The sequence below is a fragment of the Scleropages formosus genome, chromosome 14, assembly GCF_900964775.1.
Source record: "Scleropages formosus chromosome 14, fSclFor1.1, whole genome shotgun sequence".
NCBI lineage: Eukaryota > Metazoa > Chordata > Actinopteri > Osteoglossiformes > Osteoglossidae > Scleropages > Scleropages formosus.
Window position 1 is genome coordinate 13,717,417 of NC_041819.1, and position 19,929 is coordinate 13,737,345.

The window sequence follows — 19,929 nt, forward strand, 5'->3', positions numbered from 1 at the left end:
TGTCCTCCTTGAGTTCTTTTCCATTTGGCATTTGGATTAATACTATGCCACATGTTGTTTTCCATAACAGAACACACTGTACATATATACATAAACAAAAATTTAGAAAATAACTTGTGCTCTTGCAGTTTGTGTGGCAAAGTTAATGTCAATAAGTCTGAAGAAAGAAATTATGTGAAAGTCAGTGAAAATGTGGCCATCCTGCAAACTATATAGAAATATGTTACTAATCCTGACAACAGTAAGGTACAGGTGCGTAAAACAGAAATAAACACTGCAACAATAGACATCAGATCTAAAAAAACAAAGACAAGTTTGGTTTCTTTTCAGTTACATGCATGTTAATTGCTATAAGATGTACCGTATTACTTTTAAAGTTTATTAGGTGAGTATCAACAGGAGGCGTGGTGGCAGGGCGGGTATGGGTTACGAGTTCTACTTGGGGTGCCTTGCAATGGACTGGTGTCCCATCCGGAGTGCGTCCCCTCTCCCTCCAGCCTTGTGCCCTGTGTTGCCAGGTTAGACTCTGGTTTGCCATGACCCCACTTGGGACAAGCAGTTTCAGTGTTTGTGTTTATGAGTTTATCAACTACACTGTTATTTGCATGACAGATTTTATATATATCTGTCTCCTTTAACATGCACACAGTATTCACTGCATTGATCCAAAATTTGCTGATGAATCGCAATGAATTTACATTTATTTATTTAGCAGACGGGGGCGCGGTGGCGCAGTGGATTGGACCGGGTCCTGCTCTCTGGTGGGTCTGGGGTTTGAGTCCCGCTTGGGGTGCCTTGCGGCAGACTGGCGTCTCGTCCTGGGTGTGTCCCCTCCCCCTCCGGCCTTACCCCTTGTGTTGCCGGTTAGGCTCCGGCTCCCTGCAACCCCGTACGGGACAAGCGGTTCAGAAAATGTGTGTGTGTGTACATATATAGTTTGCATCTATAGAGAGAATACTACAACATGATGCATGATGTTGTAAATATGAATTCCATTATGGAAAAAAAGTTCTATAGTCAGTGTTTTCATGTCAATATCTAGGTCAAAAATACAAACCTCTTGTGAGCCAAACTCAGATAATGCTTAAAAGAGAACACAGTGGCAACATGATATGAATAAATGTTTTATTAAATCTGTAGTCTTACAAAATGTACTTTCCATTTAATTTTCATGACATAAAAAAAAAAGTCTGGTACTTCACAGCGTGCCAATAAAAAAGCCATTATTAATGTGTATCGCTAAGGAAACGTTGGGAGGCTCTGCAATGTGACACTGCTCCGTACTTCCTCAACAGCTGTACAGCCTGGTTCCTAAGCTCTGGTGGAGCCGGCGAGATTGCATCCACGTGCAGGATGACGAGACAACACTCAATCACATCTGGGAATGGAGTTTTCTGGAACGGCAAATACGGCTGTCACTGACCTGCTTTGCATTCTATTATAGACTAAAATGACAGTAAATGAGAAATGTCCAACACTGAAAGGAAAACAATACTAATGCTATAACACACTTTTATATGTTCAGGAATATTAGCCAGTTCTTTATGATGCTCAGAAACCATGGCAATCAGGGAGGGCAACGATTCAGAGTCATTCCTAGAGAAGGAAAGAGGAGGGAGGGGAAAAAAAAAGAAAAAAAAAAAAAAACACAAAAGTGATATGTTATAATGAACTCCACACAGACATTAAAATCTGTATTGATGACTCATTTTCAATGTACTAAAAATTAAAGAAAAACGCAGACCTATAATTATCAAATATAATCCAATGTTGCAGTTGCATCTTAATGTCTTTGCATAATTTACCCCTCCGCAGCTTCAGAAGGCGCTGGGACTTCTGGACATGGTGACTCGCCTGCGTCGGCCTGGGACTCCTGGGTTCGGGCATGCTGCTTGACCAATTCAGAGAGCCTCCTCTGAATCTCTGCTATCGCTCTCTGCGTGGCCTGGAAGGACACATGTACCTCGGACAGGAGGACCCCGTAGGTGGCCAGGAGAGCTGGTTCCCTGGAGCCACCCTCTTCGGAGGTTAAGGGAACGTCATTGCTGTTCCACCATAGTTCATAAAGCCCCAAGTAACTCAGGAAGGCTTGGAGACCCAGAGCGACAGTTAGGCTCCTCTCGTCTCGAGGGTCCAGCTTCTCCTTGTACTGCGAGACCGAACTGGCACCTGCAGGAGAGACACTTCAACATGCAAAGCCTAGTATCCCTTGCAGTTTGTCACCAGTGGCCTGATCCATCCATAATAAAAGTAGAAACCGAGCTTTATAACTATTATAATATAAGCAAGAGCTACGATCTTTGTTCATGGAACATACTACAAAACTAACACCATTAAACAATCATGTCAAACTCTAAACGAAAATGTGGTGGGGGGTCAAGGACAAGGCGTTGTGACTGCACACCAGTAATAGGAGTTCTTTCTGTTCAGTCCTCAAGTTGTTTACATCCAATAGTTTAACCCCAACAGTTTTGTTTGCTGGACAAAAGGACAGTAACTCAGGGTTCCTGGACACAAACAATCTTCATTGTGGAACTCCCCAGGGGAAGTCCTCCTACCATGATCAGAAGGGGCTTAATTGGGGGAGTTATGGCAACTACGTGATTGTTAGCTAAATAGCTATTGGGGTTTGAGTGCCATGGTGACCACCATGCCAAGCAGCTACAGGGAGGAGAAAAAAAAAAAAAAAAAAAAAAAAGAAAAAATGCAGGGAAGGGAATTTTCATCTGATGAAACCTACAGCTACTACCTTGAACACAATGTCAACAATTTTGAGGCTGTGTGTTCCTTGGGCAGTTTTTTGGAGAGCTGTAAGAAGTGTACACTCTGAGGGAAGGTACTCTGAGAAGGAGGAGGTCCCCAAGCATTAGAAATCTCCAGATGTAGAATACAGGAACAGTTTCAATCAACCCATTAAGACCATAGCAAATATATCTCATCCAAAATATGCAAGCACAACACCGTTTACAGTTTGAATTAAGGCGCTCTGCTCTAATAAAAGATCATGACAAAAGCTCAAATACATGTCCCCTGTTTCATAATTGAGACCCACTGGGTGTTTGTACCCACCTTGAGGAAAGAGCATGCCACAGACCTCCGACATCAATGAGAACTGCCCCGCCTCCTTGCATCTGGCCACACCCCCAAGTAACTCCTCCAGCCCTGCCCCCCAGTCTCCCAGCAACCAGCTCAACAGGCAGAGTGTCACATTGAGAGACACCTGTGACAAGAGCTTGAGGAAGAAGAAATCAATGTTACAGCTGGGCTTCCGTGGAACAATTAAAAAAAAAAAAAAAAAAAGGGAAAAAACCCACATGATTTCTATAGTGCAGTGCACATGTTGAAGTGACAGCGTACTGTATTGGGGTCATGTTACCAACAGCTGGCTTAACGTTTAAGAAATTAACATTTTCCACTATTTTCAACTGTATTTGTCTTATCTATTCTAAAATGTCTGTCTACAGCGACTTGTGTGGACGAGCTGAGTCAGTAGATGTCAGCAAAAACACACCTAAACAGAATAAATGTGTGGGACCTTAATTCAACTGGTTTTCACTGTGTTCAGAGCACCTGCCTGGTGTTCCCTAGAGTTGGTGATCAATAACAAGATGAGAAACATTGCTCATGTTTATGGGATGAATCAGTCAACAATCAGGATTACAGTTTATGGAGACTTTAATTTTCAGTCATAAATTTGTTTTCATTGCTCTGTGAAATCTCAAAAGTATATTATAGCTGTATCTCATTTTACAGAACTTAACCTTTGAATAGATTGGGATGTCTAGATCATTAAGCTTTTATTGATTATGAGTCAGCACTAAAACAGTATGTATTTGTCGTCTCCTGTCTATATCTGTAGTGAATCTGTATTTCCTGTTGCCGGTTGGCTTCTATTTATTACCTTAATGATGTGACGGAGACAAGTGCACCGTGCACACATTCTGTGTACATATGACAGGAGTAAACCTGAAACTCGAACCTTAAGTGACTTCGAAATTGCAAACAAAACATACTACACACACACTTCTAGTCCCTAGTGCACAGTAAACAGAAGCGTGTCCTGTTCCCAAACACACCTGTTTGATGGAGACATTGAAGGTAACAGAGGGATTTTCAACAGCCTTGAGCTGTTTGTGGGCTGCCTGGATCTTTTCCACATCCCCATCTGAGACTCCAAACTCTCGCTCCCACACTGCCTTAAGGGTGTTGAGGAAGTCTCCTTCACAAGGTTTGGACCAGCTGTGGCTGGATGTGGAGCTCTGAGTGATACCATTGGTTTCTGTCACCCTGGAGACAAGCAATTCATTGGTGCAGAATAATAATCGATGGCCCTGTGGAGCAAAGAAAAAGGTAGAACGCTTGACAGTCTACATGCGATATAATCCGTTACCAGGATTCACGTGCAATCTGGTCCCCTAGAACCTCACAAAGCTGTGAATGCATGCTCCTGAACAATGATGAACAACTCCTGTATTAGCTTTTACCAGTGGATGTAGGCAGCTCCCACATGATGAGGTGTGAGACTCACCAACAAGCTTTCCTGTGTTCTCAGTACTTCCTGCGCTCCCAGCCAATCCAGAGCAGACAGCAGATCTTTCGCGCATCTCAAGGAGAGTGAATGAGACAAGTCTTCTTCACCTGCGATCCTTGCCAGCTCGGCAGCAGTCTTCAGTGAAGCCACGTCACCTTTCTTAGCGATTACCTTGGCAGCGTCAAACGAGGAGTCTGCTGCTAAGTAGCTTCAGATGTGATGTGCAAAGTATGACAGTGAACAACAATTATCAAAAACTGCACATTTTCAGGATCCAAAAAAAAAAAAAAAAAAAAAAAAAAATCTAAATTCAAAATTTTTCTAAAATTTCTAACTTGTTTTATACTACTGCTGTAAAGTCATCAAAATAAAAACAGTAAAATATTATATAAATAAGCACCAGCAAGAAATAGTGGTATCTCCAAGTTGTCATAAGAACTCAAGATGGGTACATGTAACTTCCATGATTCAATAGATGTCCATCTCATAATTATTCTCTGCATCTGGTTCTTTATTTCACCAACATTTTGTTCAGTAACTTCAATCAGGTCAAAATACATACTTTCAAAACAGGTGGAGCTAAAATATTAAATTGCACTCAAATATTCAGCACGTACCACCTAGCGGCGGTGGCGTAATGTCCGTCCTTTGCCAGCAGAGCCGCCCAGCTCGTGTACAGTTCTCCGAGAACAGGGTCCTCTGGCTGGAGACGAGCTTTAGCCAGCGCTATGGCCTCCCTGACCCAAGACAACAAGCATTCCTGTTAACACTTATGCATTTACCAAAGGCCATCGTGTGTGACATTATAATGTGGTCAGTAAGGCAAACAGCAGTAAATACATTCATCTCATTATCTGTTTTTTTTTTTTTGCTTATCCAGCCTGCCATTATTACTCATTGTTAACTGGAAACAATTTTCATTTATCCAGTCTGAGCCTGCAACTTTCCCCCTGACACAATAAAGACTGAATCTGAAAATTGTGCCAAGCAGCTGAGTGAGACAGACAGATGCACTGCATTGTGGGAATTATGTACCCATGCTCTCCGTTACATTCTGGCACTGTGGTCTTGCCTGTGGTTGCATCCTCTGTTTTGCAGCATTGTGCTTTAACTTCCTAATTATTCCTTTATTTTACTCTGACATACAGTCTTTGCCTTCTTCAAGCCAGTTTACACACAATATGAATTTTTAAGTTCAAAAATTAACTTATTATTCATTCCATTACACAACTTTCTCCTTATAACATTAGGCATCATTTTGAAGGAGTCTGAGGTAAACTTGAGATGGACTTGCAATAAACTTATTTTTTTCCTGTATGAAATAATGGAATGAATAATTATGTGGTTTCTCAACGTTTGGTTGGTTTTCCTTAACAAATAAAGACCAGATAAAAGGTGTATAAGTGTAGAGTTTTCTTGAGAATGACCTAAACAGCTGGTGAGACTTGAGAAGTTCAACTGCTTCATAGACTCTGTGGAGGGAGAGAAGGTATGAGGAGGCCTTGAGGAACTGCTCCTGGATGCACAGCTGTTTCACAAAGGCCTCCACAGTCCTGACCCACACCTGGTAACCAGCTGAGAAGAAAACAGGAACAGTCATGAGCCTCAGAGAGAAACTGTACCAATACTTAGTCATCATCCCTCCAAACTTCCTGTCCTTACCCATGGGTGCCATGGAGACCAAATGATCAGTCAACTCCCCTTTGTCTGTGGCCATCTGTAATGCCCCAGCAATGTCTCCTTTCCACAATAAGAGGTAAACAGCAGACTCAAAGTAACCCTCCTCGATGTGGTTCTGCCCTGGTAGTCCAAAGACAATCACAGTTATGCATAAAGCATTTACACAGTGCAATGACTTACCATTTCATCTTTCTTACCTTCCTCCTCCAGCATCCTGTACAGTGCAGCCCTGTCTGTGAACAGGCCAAGCTGGATATGTTTTCCAGATCCTGGTACACACTGACTCTGCATGGTTGCTGGTTGAGAAAGCACACCGAATGCACCGTTACTGTGGTAGTAGCTAGCATAATGTTCTACTCCAAGAGGCTTAAAATGAACACACTATAGAGCTGAGAAAGGGCAAAACACTAGGACACCAAGGAGGGAAATGGCAACCACACTTGAGCCCTCTTACAAGGGTTCCAAGGGCTGACTTACACTCAGAATGCCTGAGTGTTGCAAGGGTCAAGCAGTCCTCCTGGAGCTCCTCCTTTGACCTGTGGTCCATGGAGATGCTGAGTTGGAAGATGGAGCGAGCCTTCCTCTTCTTCACACCCATCTCTGGGAAACACCAATGCTTCGATGAGTATTATATTTCACATGAAATTACACTGAATAACAATGCATATAAAAAATAATTTTTCAAATGCATAAGAAATTATACACTGGCTCCTCAAATTATGAGCTCAAGTGAAACCACTGCACTCCTTAAAGCGGCATCAGTAAGTCAAAGAAGGGATGAGAACCTGGTCTCTCACGTCGTTTCTCTTCCTTGATCTCCTTCTTTGAGACGGAAAGGGACTTGATGCCATTCTGTAACTTCTCAGGGACAACTCTTTCCGTCTGGTTGTTAGACTGCTGCAACAAAACTGGCACAAACATGACAGAAATAAGACCAAAATGCACAAGTTAAGACATCTACTCTTAAGTGATGACCACAGCAACTTAGTTCTTTCTCAATAGCCTTAATGTGCCCAGAATTATCTCCTTTGACATGTGGACAAGAGAGACAAAAATAAATTTAAATGACAAACTGTAGTGGAACAGAAGATGGGAGATACCAGTCGGGGGAAAGGTGCTGGTCCCTTCACTCATGGCCTCCTCCTCTTTGTCCGACAAGCCTTCCTCGACACCTACGGTATTCCAGCATCGCTCCTCTCCATGTGGCACACCACACTCCTCCACCCTCATCTCCCCTTTACCAACACTCTTGTTCTTCTTCTTTGCTTTGCTCTTTGACTGAAAGGCCCTCTTCTTCTCTAGTTCCACACTCTTCTTCCCTGGAAAAGGTAAGGACGTGTTTCCATGCGCTCCGACACCAGCCACCACCCTACCCAACCCATTTCCCTGAGCTGGTGAGCGGTACGGGGTACCTCGGGGTGGTTTGGCATGTTCCTGCTTGGACACGGCCCATTCCTGCACAGTGAAGTCATCTCCTCCAGTCCAGACCAGATCCGGGTCCACGGGGGACCACTGCACGCACAGCAGGCGGCCCTGGTGGCCCCTGTAGTTACACACAGCCTCTTCGGTCAACACGTCCCACACCTGGCAATAGAATGAAAAATTGGTTTCAAGACTGGGAAAAAAAAAAATTTGTATTCAAACTACCAGGTTGATCATCATCAACCAGCTGGCAGATTCTAAACGAGACATGTCGAACTCATGTGAACACTGGCTCCTCAATTTAAACGCTGCAGGGACCAGAACTCTGTCTGGAATTCATAGCATTTGCAACCCTTTTTTCCCCCCACTTTACTAGTAAATCGCTACCTACAAATCAACATAATACAGACATCCCTGGACTTATTTACAGATTCGAGTATGTAAAATTGTCAGTTACGAAAAAACGAGCTGAATGAAACCCAAGCCCAGTTCCTCATTCAGCTCTGGAACAAGCAGAATAAGGTGGACGACATGTGAAGCCTACTTATACACACATCCCACTTCAATACACACAGCACACACAACCTGGCCCTGATGTGGCGTGGATGAGGTTGGAGCCCCACCTGTGCTGTCCCATCATAGCAGGCAGTTACAAGCCGTCCATCGTGGTGTGGGCTCCAGGAGAGACCCGTGATTTTGGCAGTGTGTCCTGCTAGACTGCGGAATGCCTCCGTCATCAAGACCGGGCTCTCTGGGGGGGACTCTGCGCGTGTGGAGGGGCAAGTGTTTCAGGAAAATTTTATTCAATATAGACACCACTACTTAAATTTACAACAGATTCCTATGAGATGTTCTCTAGATTTCTCAGATCTTCTGCCACCTCACCAGTAAACAGAGGACCACATCCCCACTGACCTATGATGCTGCGGAGGTCATGCACGTAAACAATCGCATTGCTGGAACCCGAGGCAAGGAGGTACGAAACCTCTGGGCAGGTGCTGTGCTCATGGTGCCAGTGCAGCGTGTTGATTATCTTGTGGTGCTGCTGGATGGTGCAGAGCAGCTTCAGCTCCGGTGCCAGGAACACATCGATGGACCTGGGGAAGCAGAGCAGACATACATATGTACAACACTGTGGTAAAGCACTGCAGGACAGCAATGTGAGAAGGACAGCATTACAGGGGCACAATGAGAGGAAGACAAGGTTCAGTGGAACCCACCCGTCCTCGTTCCCGATGGCGAGCGCTCTGCCATCCGGCTTCCAGCTCAGATCGCTGTGCAGTGACAGCTTGTGCTGTGGGTGAACATTTACATGTATTCATTTAGCTGACATTTTCTCCAAAGCAACTTGCACTGTTAAACTACTTACAATTATTTACCCATTTATACAGCTGGGTAATTTCACTGGGGCAATTTAGGGTAAGTACCTTGCTGAAGGGTCCTACAGCTGGAGGCTGTATTTGAACCTGCAATCTTTGGGTCCAAAGGTAGCAGCTCTAATTATGCTACCAGCTGTCCCAAACGCAACACGCATCTCACCTTCATAAAGTGCCACTATCAAATATGCATTTTTGTAAAATAAGCAAGTCAGAGGGATCTGTCAGGAATCACCTTCAGCAAAAGCCAAGGAAACAACAGCAGATAACACAAAAAAAAAAAAAAATCATCAAACAGTTGTATGTTCCTACCTTTATGCTGTTTGTGGAGCGGATGAGCTTGTCGATATCGGTTGCGTCAGTGGACAGCTTACAGGGGTTGTGCTGGAAGATGAGTCCTTCCCCAGCACAGCTGTAGAGGGTGAAGGGCGGTGGATCTTCGGCTCCTGAAAATGACAGCCAGTCACAGTAAGGCTTGAGGACCACCCGCAACCCCAGTGCTCCCACACACCTTATGGAAAGATTACCATGTCATTTATCTGAGATTTTTTCCAGAGCAACTTACAATGTTGAGCTACTTATGATTTACCCATCTTTGTAGCTGGGTCACTTTTTACTGTACCAATGAGCAATGCAGCATAAGCCCTTTAATCAAACCTGGGTTCTCCTAGTATAAGTCTGCAGCTATAACCACTATGCCAACTGATGCCCCTTATTACACTTCATCTGCACGCTATCAGATGTCAAAATTCAATATCAATAGTGATTAAAAGTGCATAAAACTTAACATTAAAAACCACTTTATAGTAAATGCAGATTTGATAATGTAAAAAGAAATAAATAAATCACATATATGATACAGTAGAACAGCCAGTTAATCCCAGAAGTGGAGCACCCCCACATTAAAATTAACTGCATATTATTATTATTATTATTATTCACTGCATGCACAGTATTCTTTGCAACAATATGCATCATAAATGTGCCAGTTTCATCTAATTTTCAAAAGTTTATTGTAATCATTATTCTTATTTGATGCCTTTCTCCAAGGTGATAAACACTGTCCAGTGTCAGATACAGTAATTTAACCATGTCTACAGCATGGCATTCTTACTGTATCAGTACAGGGTAAAAAACCTCGATCAAGAGCACTACAGCAGGATGTGGTATGGAAACCCAGGTGCTTCATACGACGAAGTGACAGCCCTAACCGCTACCCCATCTGCTGATTTCTCAAAGAAGAGCACTTCGGGAACATAAGACATCATCTAACAATCTATGTTTGTTGAGAACAGAGGACTCCAGGCTTTTCTATGTACTTACCAAACACAGGGGGCACCGGGGGCCCCCAGGCCAACGAATACACAGTCTTCCGGTGGTAAGTGCTGGATATCTGAGGTGGCCTTTAAATGAACAGAAATGAACTTCTGTACTGCTTTTCCACCAGGAAACATTAATATACAGAAGAAAGAAAAACGCAACTGCAGCTGTGTGCGTACTTACTTGCTGGAGAAAACTTCATAAATCCCAACCTTGCCATCATCTGTACCAAAGGCCAGTGATCCTTCTTTGGTCGGATGCCAGGACAGCTGCAGTGCAGTGGTGGTGGTGGGGGGGGGGGTGAGATAAAGATGAACAGGATGCAGGATAGCTGAAGGGAATGGCAGAATCCCATGTACTTACTGCGGTCACTTTGGATTTGACGCCCTGCCAGAAGCTCTTGGAGTCATACTTGTTGCTGACAGATACGGTGTTCCACACACGGATCATGTTGTCCCCGATGCCCAGGGCAAGGTATCCCACTCCCACGGGGGAGAAGCTCATCTTGTACACGTAGCCCCCCAGCGTGGGCAGTGTCCAGCAGCACTCCAGGGTCAACAGGTCCCAGCATTTAATCTGAAATAGAAGGAAGAGACTTGATGGCCACAGATGGACATTTAACCCCACCTGGGTCAGTCACAATTTAAAACTTGATGGTTCTGTTATGGTCATGAGAATTCATAGTATTTTCGCTCACAATGGTGGCAACCATGATGATTTAAGAAAAATGCTGTCCTTCTAAAAGATTATTTTATTTCCATTTCCTTAAGATTTTCCATAAGCTCCTGTTACGGTAAAAAGAACCGATGGTGCAGTTAGGCTTACAGAGAAACCTGTGACATTTTTCAGGTGTGAAAAACAAGAGATCAGCTCACACTGTCTTCATCTTTAATCTCATCTGCTTCATGAGGCATCATGGAACAAATTAACGTTATTTAAACCATGTCTGTAACAGTCACATGAACAAATAAAACAGTTAAGAAAAGTGCCCAACACCATAATTTTAATTAGAATATTTTAACTGTTTATAGTGGATTGAGGGGGGCGCAGTGGCGCAGTGGGTTGGACCGGGTCCTGCTCTCCGGTGGGTCTGGGGTTCTAGTCCCGCTTGGGGTGCCTTGTGACAGACTGGCATCCCATCCTGGGTGCATCCCCTCCCCCTCCAGCCTTACACCCTGTGTTGCCAGGTTAGGCTCTGGCTCCCCGCGACCCCGTATGGGACAAGTGGTTCAAACAGTGCGTGTGTGTCTTTACTCAATATTTCACATTTTTAACAAGATTTTAATTTAGGTTGCTGTTAAAGAAACGTTAAAACTATGCATTTTGAACATAAATATTTTAAATCTGGATGCATTATGGTAATGAGAATTTTAGGAAAAAAAGTGATAATATGCAGGTTTAAATTAACTTTATTTCTAAAAATATTCAAGGTCATAATATAAATACTATCTTTCAAAGTAGTGTTGAAGAGTGGTATCTTGTTCAAGTAACCGAAACCAGCACTGACGCCATTTATCGTTGGTCTACGAGACTGACGCAACTGATCTTCAGACAAGTCTGAGATCGCAAGGTGACATCTAACTAAACGGTCCCAAGAAGCAGTGCTCATAAAATGACTGATTACTATAAGGTGAAGCATCTTGGGTCTCATGGGGAAGTCTCACCTCCCTGTCCAGTGAGGTGCTGATGAGGAACTCCTGCTCCTCCCCTAAATGCACGGAGCTCACGTTGAACACGATGCGACTGTGAGTCTGGCTCCCAGGGCTGCTGCCCAGGAGGCTCCACTTTTGTTTGCCCGTCTTGTCAAGGTCCCACATAATTAGCTCTCCGCTATAATAAGGACCAAATCAAAAAAGGATCGAATGAAAACGTCCTCTCTGGAGGATCATCAGTAAAGACTGTGGTCCATGGTCGGGGTCCATGGCTGCTCTCTAGTTACTAATAGCCACCGTTCTGAAAATAAATGCTGACTTAGCTCAGTTAGAGGTGGACTCTGTTCCTCTAAAAAGCCATAGTTGTGCTCCTGTGAAACACTACAGTATGTTAATTTGAATCAAAAAAGATAAGTTTCATTGGGGAAACACTAGGCTGGGTCAGAGTGCAGAAATTATAGTGACAGTCACCTACTAAAAATGACTCTTCATGGCACACGGCTGTAAACATGTGACATCACGGCAAAGGCCAATTTTCTTTACCCAAAGCAACTGGACAAGACATGTGAAGGCCTTCCTTTTGGCCAGTGCACCGTGAGCCAGAGCTTCTCCTTGAGGCTGGGGTCCATTCCAGTCGATCTTCTCTTTAGGTTGGGAAGCTTGAGGGTCATCACACCTGGCAGGGGGTGGAGTGGAGGGGTGAAGAGATACATGATGGATCAGACTGGCAATCCTTGTCCAGAGCAAAGCCAATGCTTCTCAAAAAGCTCCTGCTGCCCCAGGACTGAAAATTTCAGAACCCACAGAGAGATTGAGTAGAGAGAGAGAATGAGGAAACAGATGTCCTGACGCCCATCGTGTCCTGACCTCTGCCCCTGGCTGTGCTCCAGATCCGCACTGTCAGGTCCTTGCTCCCGGAGGCCAAGTAACACCCCTTCTTGATGCCTGCCAGAGCTCCACTGTTTGCCTCTTGAAAACAAAAGCAGACATCATAAAACCTGGGACCAGGAAAAATAAAATCCAGCCATGGTATTTACTCTTTCATTCATGGCATTGGGCACTGCAGGATCTCAAACCTGAGCCTTCCTCTGGATGACTAGGAAACAAGTCCTCGCCGGGCTGAGGGCACCAGGAGAGGGCATGAATCTCATCATCGTGGCCTCGCAGGCGATGAACCACCTCGTCCTTCTTAGTGATGTCAATTACTACGATCATCCCGTCTTTGTACCTGGAAGAAAAACAAAATTAAACATTAGATGATGTCACCTTGTCAAGGCAGGGGGGCAGCATCATTATTTACCCTATCAATTCCTGGAGGATAAAATAAGTAAGATGCCAAAGGACTAAGTTTTGCGTTTTTGTTATCTACACGACAGGGACATTTTACCTGTCCAATTTTAGAACATATTAGAAAGACAAATCAAGATCTTTTTTAATTGCAACAACAGTAAAAGCACTGGGTCACAACAACATACAACGGCAAAAACAGTAATAGTGGAAACAGCTGCAAGTATAAACCAAGGAGAACAAATTATGCTGTTTCTCAGAAATGAGCAACTGCTACTGTCCAGGCGGTTCTCCAAAAGGGTATATCGCTATGTGTTCAGATTAAATTATAATTTTAGATAGAACTCACCACTAACATCCTCCAAACATGAACACAGACCACAACTGCACAACACTATTATTTAAAAATTTTGTTGACATTTCTTTCCAAAACAACTTACAATCTTAAGGTCCTTACAACTGTTCACCCATTTATACACCTGGGTAATTTTACTGGAGCAATGGTACTACAGCTGGCAGAGGGATTCGAACCTGTGACCTTTTGGCTCCAAAGGCAGCAGCTCTAACCACTAGATTACCAGCTGCTGCGACAACCCAAGCGATAATTTCAACGGGAAACTCCGTTTTACTGTACAACACTAATTACCCCAGAAACACACTGTCCTGTCAGACAAGGACATGTGACCCAATGAGGTAGAAAACAGAGGTAATAGAGGAAGAGACAGAGAAGCAATCTAGGCATCAGATGAAAGGAAAGAAAGGACGCATATTTACAAAAGCCAGCAAAAAACTAGGCTATTTCGCTTTTAAATTTGAGGACATCCGAGGGAAAAATATATTGAAATGAAACTGAAACAATTAATGATGTCATATGGATTCTTTCTTACGATGGAGGTTCGCATTTTGCATTGAATTTCTAAATATATTCCATAGGACAGGCATCAGAATGATTCTACCTGTCCCACTAAGAAAATTTAAGCAAATTACCAGTCCTGGGCAGTCGGGGAACTGCTCATTTTGAGCCCTGAAACATGTGAACACTGACGTTCACAGCAGAGGTACTCAATGCAGTGCAGCGCGGTGCTGGACAAACGGCGTAGAGCACCAGCAAAACGAGAGTGTCCGCAGGCTGGAAAAGAGTTTTTGTTTCACAACTCTGATGAGAAGATGAGGCTCCATGTCTTCCCAGTTCTTCTGTAACAGTTCCCAGAGCTGTAGGATACCTGCGTGCTGCTTTGCTCTCACACTCCTGCACAGTTTATCCCGCACAGGTGTTGCCCGGGTGGACCCACACTTTGTTTTTTTTCCCCCACACTGGTGATACGTACTGCAAAAAGTCTCTAAATGGGTTACTTTAATACCCATGCAGCTCAAACAGAACCTGATTACAACCATTACGCAACAGGTGAAACCAGTACGGCTGATGGATCTCCAAGGGTTCGGCAAAGGTTGCTATCCTTACCCCACTGCCACATAGTTTCCGCTGTGAGGGGAGCAGGACAGGCAGAAGATGCTTCTTGGCTCAGGGAAGAAGCTCTGGGTCTCACCGTGGTTCTGCCAGTAGCAGACGACGATACCCTTCTCGTCACCCGAAACCACCAGGTCCTTCTCCGCTGGGGCCCAGTGGAGTGCAGTGATTGTGCTCTGAGGACAACAAACAAAACCACCTTTCATAACCACCTGTCTCCTTAACACATCCATCTGGTTGGATCCTGTCTGAGAGCAGGGGAGGCACAACAGTCGCTATCAAGCGAGGGCAGCTCATTGTGCAGTGGTAAGCGCAGCTGTCCTTCTATCGGAAGGTCGCCGGTTCGAATCTCACCAACTGCTGGAGCACCCATGAGAACGATACCCACCCTAAATCGCTCCAGCAAAATTACCCAGCTCCATAATTATATGGATATGTACTGTAGTTACCCTAATATTGCAAGTCATTTTTGAGGGACCGGCGTGTCAGAGAAATGAATAACAGTAAAACCGCCCACCTGGTGAGCTCTGTGCTCTTTCAGGACGACTTTCTGCTCAATATCCCAGATCTTTACCGTTCCATCATCTGAGGAGCTGGAACACAGGTTCTCCAGGCCAGGATGGTGGCAGAAGGAGAAGCCAGAAACCCTCTCTTTGTGTCCTGTCAGCTCACCTGGGGGACAGCATGGCAAGCAAGGAGGGATGTAAGTCATTGTAACAGGTCAGTGTACAGGTGTGACACAGGGCTAGATAGATTTCGTAAAGAACGCAGTACTCGTGAGTGAGTGAGTGAATGAATGAATGAATGAATGAATGAATGAATGAATGAATTAATGAAGGTCTTACCCACGAGCACTGGCCACGATGGAGTCACAGTCATGAGATAAACAGTGTTTTTAGCACCAAACCCAAACACCCCGTTGCTGTTTATATCACTACATCGCGACAAATACCAGTTCGGAGAGGCTGGCAGGAGTCTCTCATACATTCTGAAAACGCTATTCTGAAGTTTGATAACACAGAACTCATGAAACACTCGGATAGACAATCAGCCACACTGCACGACTCACGCCGCATCCATCAAGCCATAAATGAACGTGAAACGTCGCAAACTACCTACGGCAAAACGGCAAGGACAAACTGAGCGAAACGATAAATGATAACCGCGCGATATGACTCCTGCAGCGTAGACTCTTGATAGAAGACGGTAACGTACGTTCGGGTAACACTGTCAAGAGTTTAAATTCCCCCGCGCTGTGCGTTAAACGTTAAAACTGTAATGCCGCTATAGGCTAGGTAAGCCGCATTGAAGATTTTACGGCATTACCGTAAAGCGAGCCGTATCAGCGACTCAAGATGGCGGCCCCCTGTGTCACTGCAGCGGGTGAGGACAATAACGTTTAGTTTTACTATATAATTTTTTGTCGTATTAAACACGTAGGGAAGTTTCACTGATGTTTGTGACATTCTTGTTGCAGGTTACTCCCTTTTCAGGAGCTTTGCGCGACTGCTGCACTCAAGGTAAGGAATTAAACTTTGAGTTCTACTAGTCGTCGTCGGCGCCAAAAAAATTGGGGAAAAGACTAGGAAATCAATGCGGACACAACGTGTTATATTCCCAATATTTCCATTGTTAGTAAATCTACTTGTATATTTTTGTTTGCTTCCCTTTTCTTAAACATGACATGTCATATGTGTTTGTCAGTCATGTTCATCATCTCAGTGTTCAGAACAGACAGAACTAGATTATAACTAATAAATTATAAATTGTGTTGTACAAAGTTTTTGTGCCTCATGATGTTCTCCTGTGAATGTTGGTAGGTTCTTGGCCTCAGCCAGTCATTTCCAGCAGCAGCAGTCCGGCCTCCACACCACAGAGGCTCTGGATGCCAAGAACTGGGAGAGGAAGAATCGCATCGTTTACCCTCCGCAGCTCCAAGGAGAGCCGCGCAGACCAGCCGTAAGGGTCCCTCACTGCCAGGACCCATCCTGCCTCCGATATACTGGGGGTCCCTGCCATACAATGCTGATGTGGGCCACAAGGTGGCATATTAGCTAGAGCTGTGGCCTTGTACTGGAAAGGCCCAGGGTTGAATCCCACCCCCTGCTGTTGCACCCTTGATTAAAGTACTTACCCTCAATTGATACAGTAAATATTAACCTGCTGTGTTAGTCACTGTAAGGAGCTTAACACTTAAGTTTCTTTGGGGAAAAAGCTAAAAAAAAAAAACCATTACATGTAAATATGGATGTTAAAGAAGGTGCTATGGTGAGCCCCTCTACTTTGTACTTACAACTGGGATTCTTTTTTTTTTTTAGGAATTCAGTGTAGGTGCCTTGTTCGTGTTGATTACAGTGGCAGCACTGATTGAGCAGACAACCTTCAGGATACAAGAATACATTAACATATGCATGGACTGTAGCTGTGTCCTCTTCAAAGTCCATCAGTTGAAACATTCATCTTGATTCGGAGATTAAGATTTTTCACATTAATCGTGGGATTACACTGTAGCTCTTTGTGTAAATCTGTGGTCACCCGGTGGCATAGTGGTTAGAGCCATTGCCCAATCAAAGGTCCTGGGTTCAAATCCATGCTCTGACTTTAGTACCTTTGATCAAGGTACATACCCTGAATTACTTCATTAAAAATTACCCAGTTGTATAAATGAGTAAAAAATAAACCTAACGTAAGTGAATTTGAAGAAACGCATGAGCTAAAAAAAATAAATTTAAAAGTAATGATTAATGACAGACAGTCTCTGTCAAGAGTCCATCATTGTTTATATGATGCCCTTTAGATTATTTGTTTCATTTTTATGAACTATAAATATTGATAGAATCCTTTCTTGTTCCAAGCAGTACAGGTAGCATAAATATATATGTATATGTTTATTTTCAGGAGATTTATCACTGCAGATACCAGATTAAGTACAGCAAGGATAAAATGTGGTATTTGGCAAAACTGGTAAGTAAACATTTATATGTGAAACAATTTTAAATGGTCTTATAGCTAAAGTTTTGTGCTGCCTGTCTCTTTGGGGGAAGAATATCATGACAAGTTTTTAGCATTATTATCGTTCTTCTTTTTAGATAAGAGGCATGAGTATTGACCAGGCCCTTGCACAGCTGGAATTCAGTGACAAAAAGGGGGCAAAAGTTATTAAGGAGGTACAGTATGAATTACATTGATTGAGTAGCAACTGTTTCCAGCGTTTTATACACACACACCCGCGGGCGCTTTAACAAATTCATTTTTCTGTTTTAGGTTCTCTTGGAGGCCCAGGATATGGCTATAAAAAATCACAATGTGGAATACAAATCCAATTTGTATGTGGGTAAGCATTCATGGTGCTTGTGCTTTTTCGTGACAGAATAGTTTAACATTTTTAACATGGTACATGTGTCTAAAAAAAAAAAATACAGATTGTTTCTTAGATACTTATAGTTATATAGCGTAGGCAGCATGGTGGCACAGCAAGTAGTGTTGCTGTCTCACAGTGCCTGGGTGGTGTGAGAGGACATGATGAGTTTGATCCTCGCTCAGTCTGTGTGGAGTTTGCGTGTTCACCCGTGTCTGAGTGGGTTTCCTCCCACAGTCCAAAGACATGCTGTTCATGTTCACCCATAGTGTGTGACTGACAGAGAGAGTGTGTTCCACTGATGTATGGATGAGTGACCCAGTGTAAGTAGTGTATCTAGCAGTGTAAGTCACCTTGATGAATAAGGTGTGTGGGCTCATAACACTACATAGAGTTCATTGGAAGTTGCTTTGGAGAAAAGCATCTGCTAAATAAATTACTGTAAATATAGATAAATATAAGAAATTATTACTAAAAGACAACAGGTACTTCATATATGTTAAATGACTTTGCATATATAAACATCTTTTTATTAATCTGCAGGAAAAAAAAAAACTGCAGGTTGTTGTCCTGTGTGTTTATACTGCTTGATGTTTTGAAATGACTGAGGGCAGAGAATACACTCCACTGTCCTTCATCTTTGATTATTTCCTATTGTCTGTCCTACAGCTGAGTCCTTTTCTGGGAAGGGGATGTATTTGAAACGCATCCGGTACCATGGCCGAGGCAGATTTGGCATTATGGACAAGGTCCGCTGCCACTACTTTGTGAAACTGGTGGAAGGACAGCCCCCCAAAGTGGAGCAGAAGACCAGCTTTGACCAAGCCAAGGAGTACGTCGAGCAGCTGAAGAACCGCACTATCATCCACTCATTATAGTGCGAACCAGTGTTGACTTGCAGTGATTGACACAGGAGATCCAGAATTCATTGTTTTGAGACTGAAAGGAAGATAACCAGAACTTGGGGGAGTGCAAGTCATCAAATTGGAGAAAGATCTTCATGGCAACTTCATGGGAGGTCCTCTCTTCACGCATTTCTGCTCTAACAGATCAGTAGGTGTCTTTTGTTAAATTGTTTCATCTAAAAATGGTGTTTTGTTAAATTAAACAGTTTTCACATCGTTGTGTTCGCCTGCCTGTGTAAATTTTTAAACTTATTAAAACTCACAAATATGGCTTTAGAGTTTAGTTTTAGCATCTGTCCCCAAAAAGTTTCCCACCCATTTACACATTGGGTCTGGTGGTTCTGTCCATTAATGGGTCGTTAAGTACTGCTAATTGTAAAAACAGGACACCACCCAGGTTAATTTCAATAACATCCTCTAATTGGCAGGTGATTATTGGGTTGTTAACAGACCCCAGTCATGTGAGTCTCAAATGGGCTCCACCCATAGATGTTCCAAGTTTAAAAACCATAACTCAATCCTAGTTTTTTTTTTTTTTTTAAAAGATCTGAAGAAGCCACTTGGATGAGTGGTGAAACGTTTTAAGAAAACTCATGCAAGTCCAGTTGCCTCTGTTTTAGCTTTTTTTTTTTTTTTTTTTATGTACCATGATCTGGATGATTGAGAATCTTCAGAGACATGGCTTTAGCGCTTTAAACACTGAGCACAATTTAAGCTCTGTGATCAAAGAAAGCATATATGATGAAATTCAGGCATGCGGGATGCTCTTTAAGTGGCTTTTGTAGGTGTATGATCTGTCATCCAGTGAGTGGTGATACTATAGACAATGTAATTTCCTTTGGGTTAGACCAGAACTTGATATTGTTCTGGCTTGTAATATACAGGTTATATGATAGACCTGGTGAAGTTGTTCAGGTGCTCCCTTAATAT

At 43.4% G+C, this 19,929-nt stretch overlaps 2 protein-coding genes across 3 annotated transcripts; one reads left to right on the forward strand and one right to left on the reverse strand.

The window, feature by feature from the left end:
* Positions 1-1,194: 1,194 nt before the first annotated feature.
* gemin5 (gem (nuclear organelle) associated protein 5) lies at positions 1,195-15,815 on the reverse strand. Of its 2 annotated transcripts, none has more exons than XM_018728629.2 (28): positions 15,582-15,815; positions 15,254-15,408; positions 14,731-14,912; positions 13,058-13,209; positions 12,849-12,950; positions 12,525-12,657; positions 11,994-12,159; positions 10,693-10,905; positions 10,513-10,598; positions 10,333-10,412; positions 9,322-9,455; positions 8,854-8,927; positions 8,549-8,730; positions 8,257-8,396; positions 7,624-7,795; positions 7,312-7,530; positions 7,009-7,119; positions 6,689-6,811; positions 6,409-6,507; positions 6,194-6,331; positions 5,959-6,106; positions 5,149-5,268; positions 4,529-4,739; positions 4,077-4,331; positions 3,070-3,232; positions 1,806-2,169; positions 1,512-1,596; positions 1,195-1,394 (listed from the first exon to the last, which is right to left on the reverse strand). In XM_018728629.2, exons 1-28 carry the CDS (start codon positions 15,721-15,723, stop codon positions 1,227-1,229), a joined length of 4,317 nt encoding a protein of 1,438 aa, XP_018584145.2. In that variant the 5' UTR covers positions 15,724-15,815; the 3' UTR covers positions 1,195-1,226. The 2 variants fall into 2 exon arrangements, with proteins under 2 accessions (XP_018584145.2, XP_018584144.2); XM_018728628.2 differs by having other exon boundaries at positions 6,997-7,119.
* Positions 15,816-16,043: 228 nt separating this feature from the next.
* mrpl22 (mitochondrial ribosomal protein L22) lies at positions 16,044-19,416 on the forward strand. Its single transcript, XM_018728487.2, has 7 exons — positions 16,044-16,119; positions 16,214-16,256; positions 16,557-16,695; positions 17,635-17,700; positions 17,826-17,903; positions 18,001-18,070; positions 18,764-19,416. Exons 1-7 carry the CDS (start codon positions 16,092-16,094, stop codon positions 18,970-18,972), a joined length of 633 nt encoding a protein of 210 aa, XP_018584003.1. The 5' UTR covers positions 16,044-16,091; the 3' UTR covers positions 18,973-19,416.
* Positions 19,417-19,929: the final 513 nt, after the last annotated feature.

What these genes read in the sequence shown, in the direction of transcription:
- gemin5 (XM_018728628.2), bottom strand. Translation starts at nt 15,723, where the DNA reads ATGTATGAGAGACTCCTGCCAGCCTCTCCGAACTGGTATTTGTCGCGA. An exon ending in AAGAGCACAGAGCTCACCAG is followed by an intron (nt 14,913 to 15,253) that starts GTGGGCGGTTTT and finishes TGTTGTCCTCAG; the next exon opens with AGCACAATCACTGCACTCCA. An exon ending in TCAAATCCAAAGTGACCGCA is followed by an intron (nt 10,599 to 10,692) that starts GTAAGTACATGG and finishes ACTGCACTGCAG; the next exon opens with CTGTCCTGGCATCCGACCAA.
- mrpl22 (XM_018728487.2), top strand. Translation starts at nt 16,092, where the DNA reads ATGGCGGCCCCCTGTGTCACTGCAGCGG. An exon ending in GCGCGACTGCTGCACTCAAG is followed by an intron (nt 16,257 to 16,556) that starts GTAAGGAATTAA and finishes GAATGTTGGTAG; the next exon opens with GTTCTTGGCCTCAGCCAGTC. An exon ending in CAAATCCAATTTGTATGTGG is followed by an intron (nt 18,071 to 18,763) that starts GTAAGCATTCAT and finishes TCTGTCCTACAG; the next exon opens with CTGAGTCCTTTTCTGGGAAG.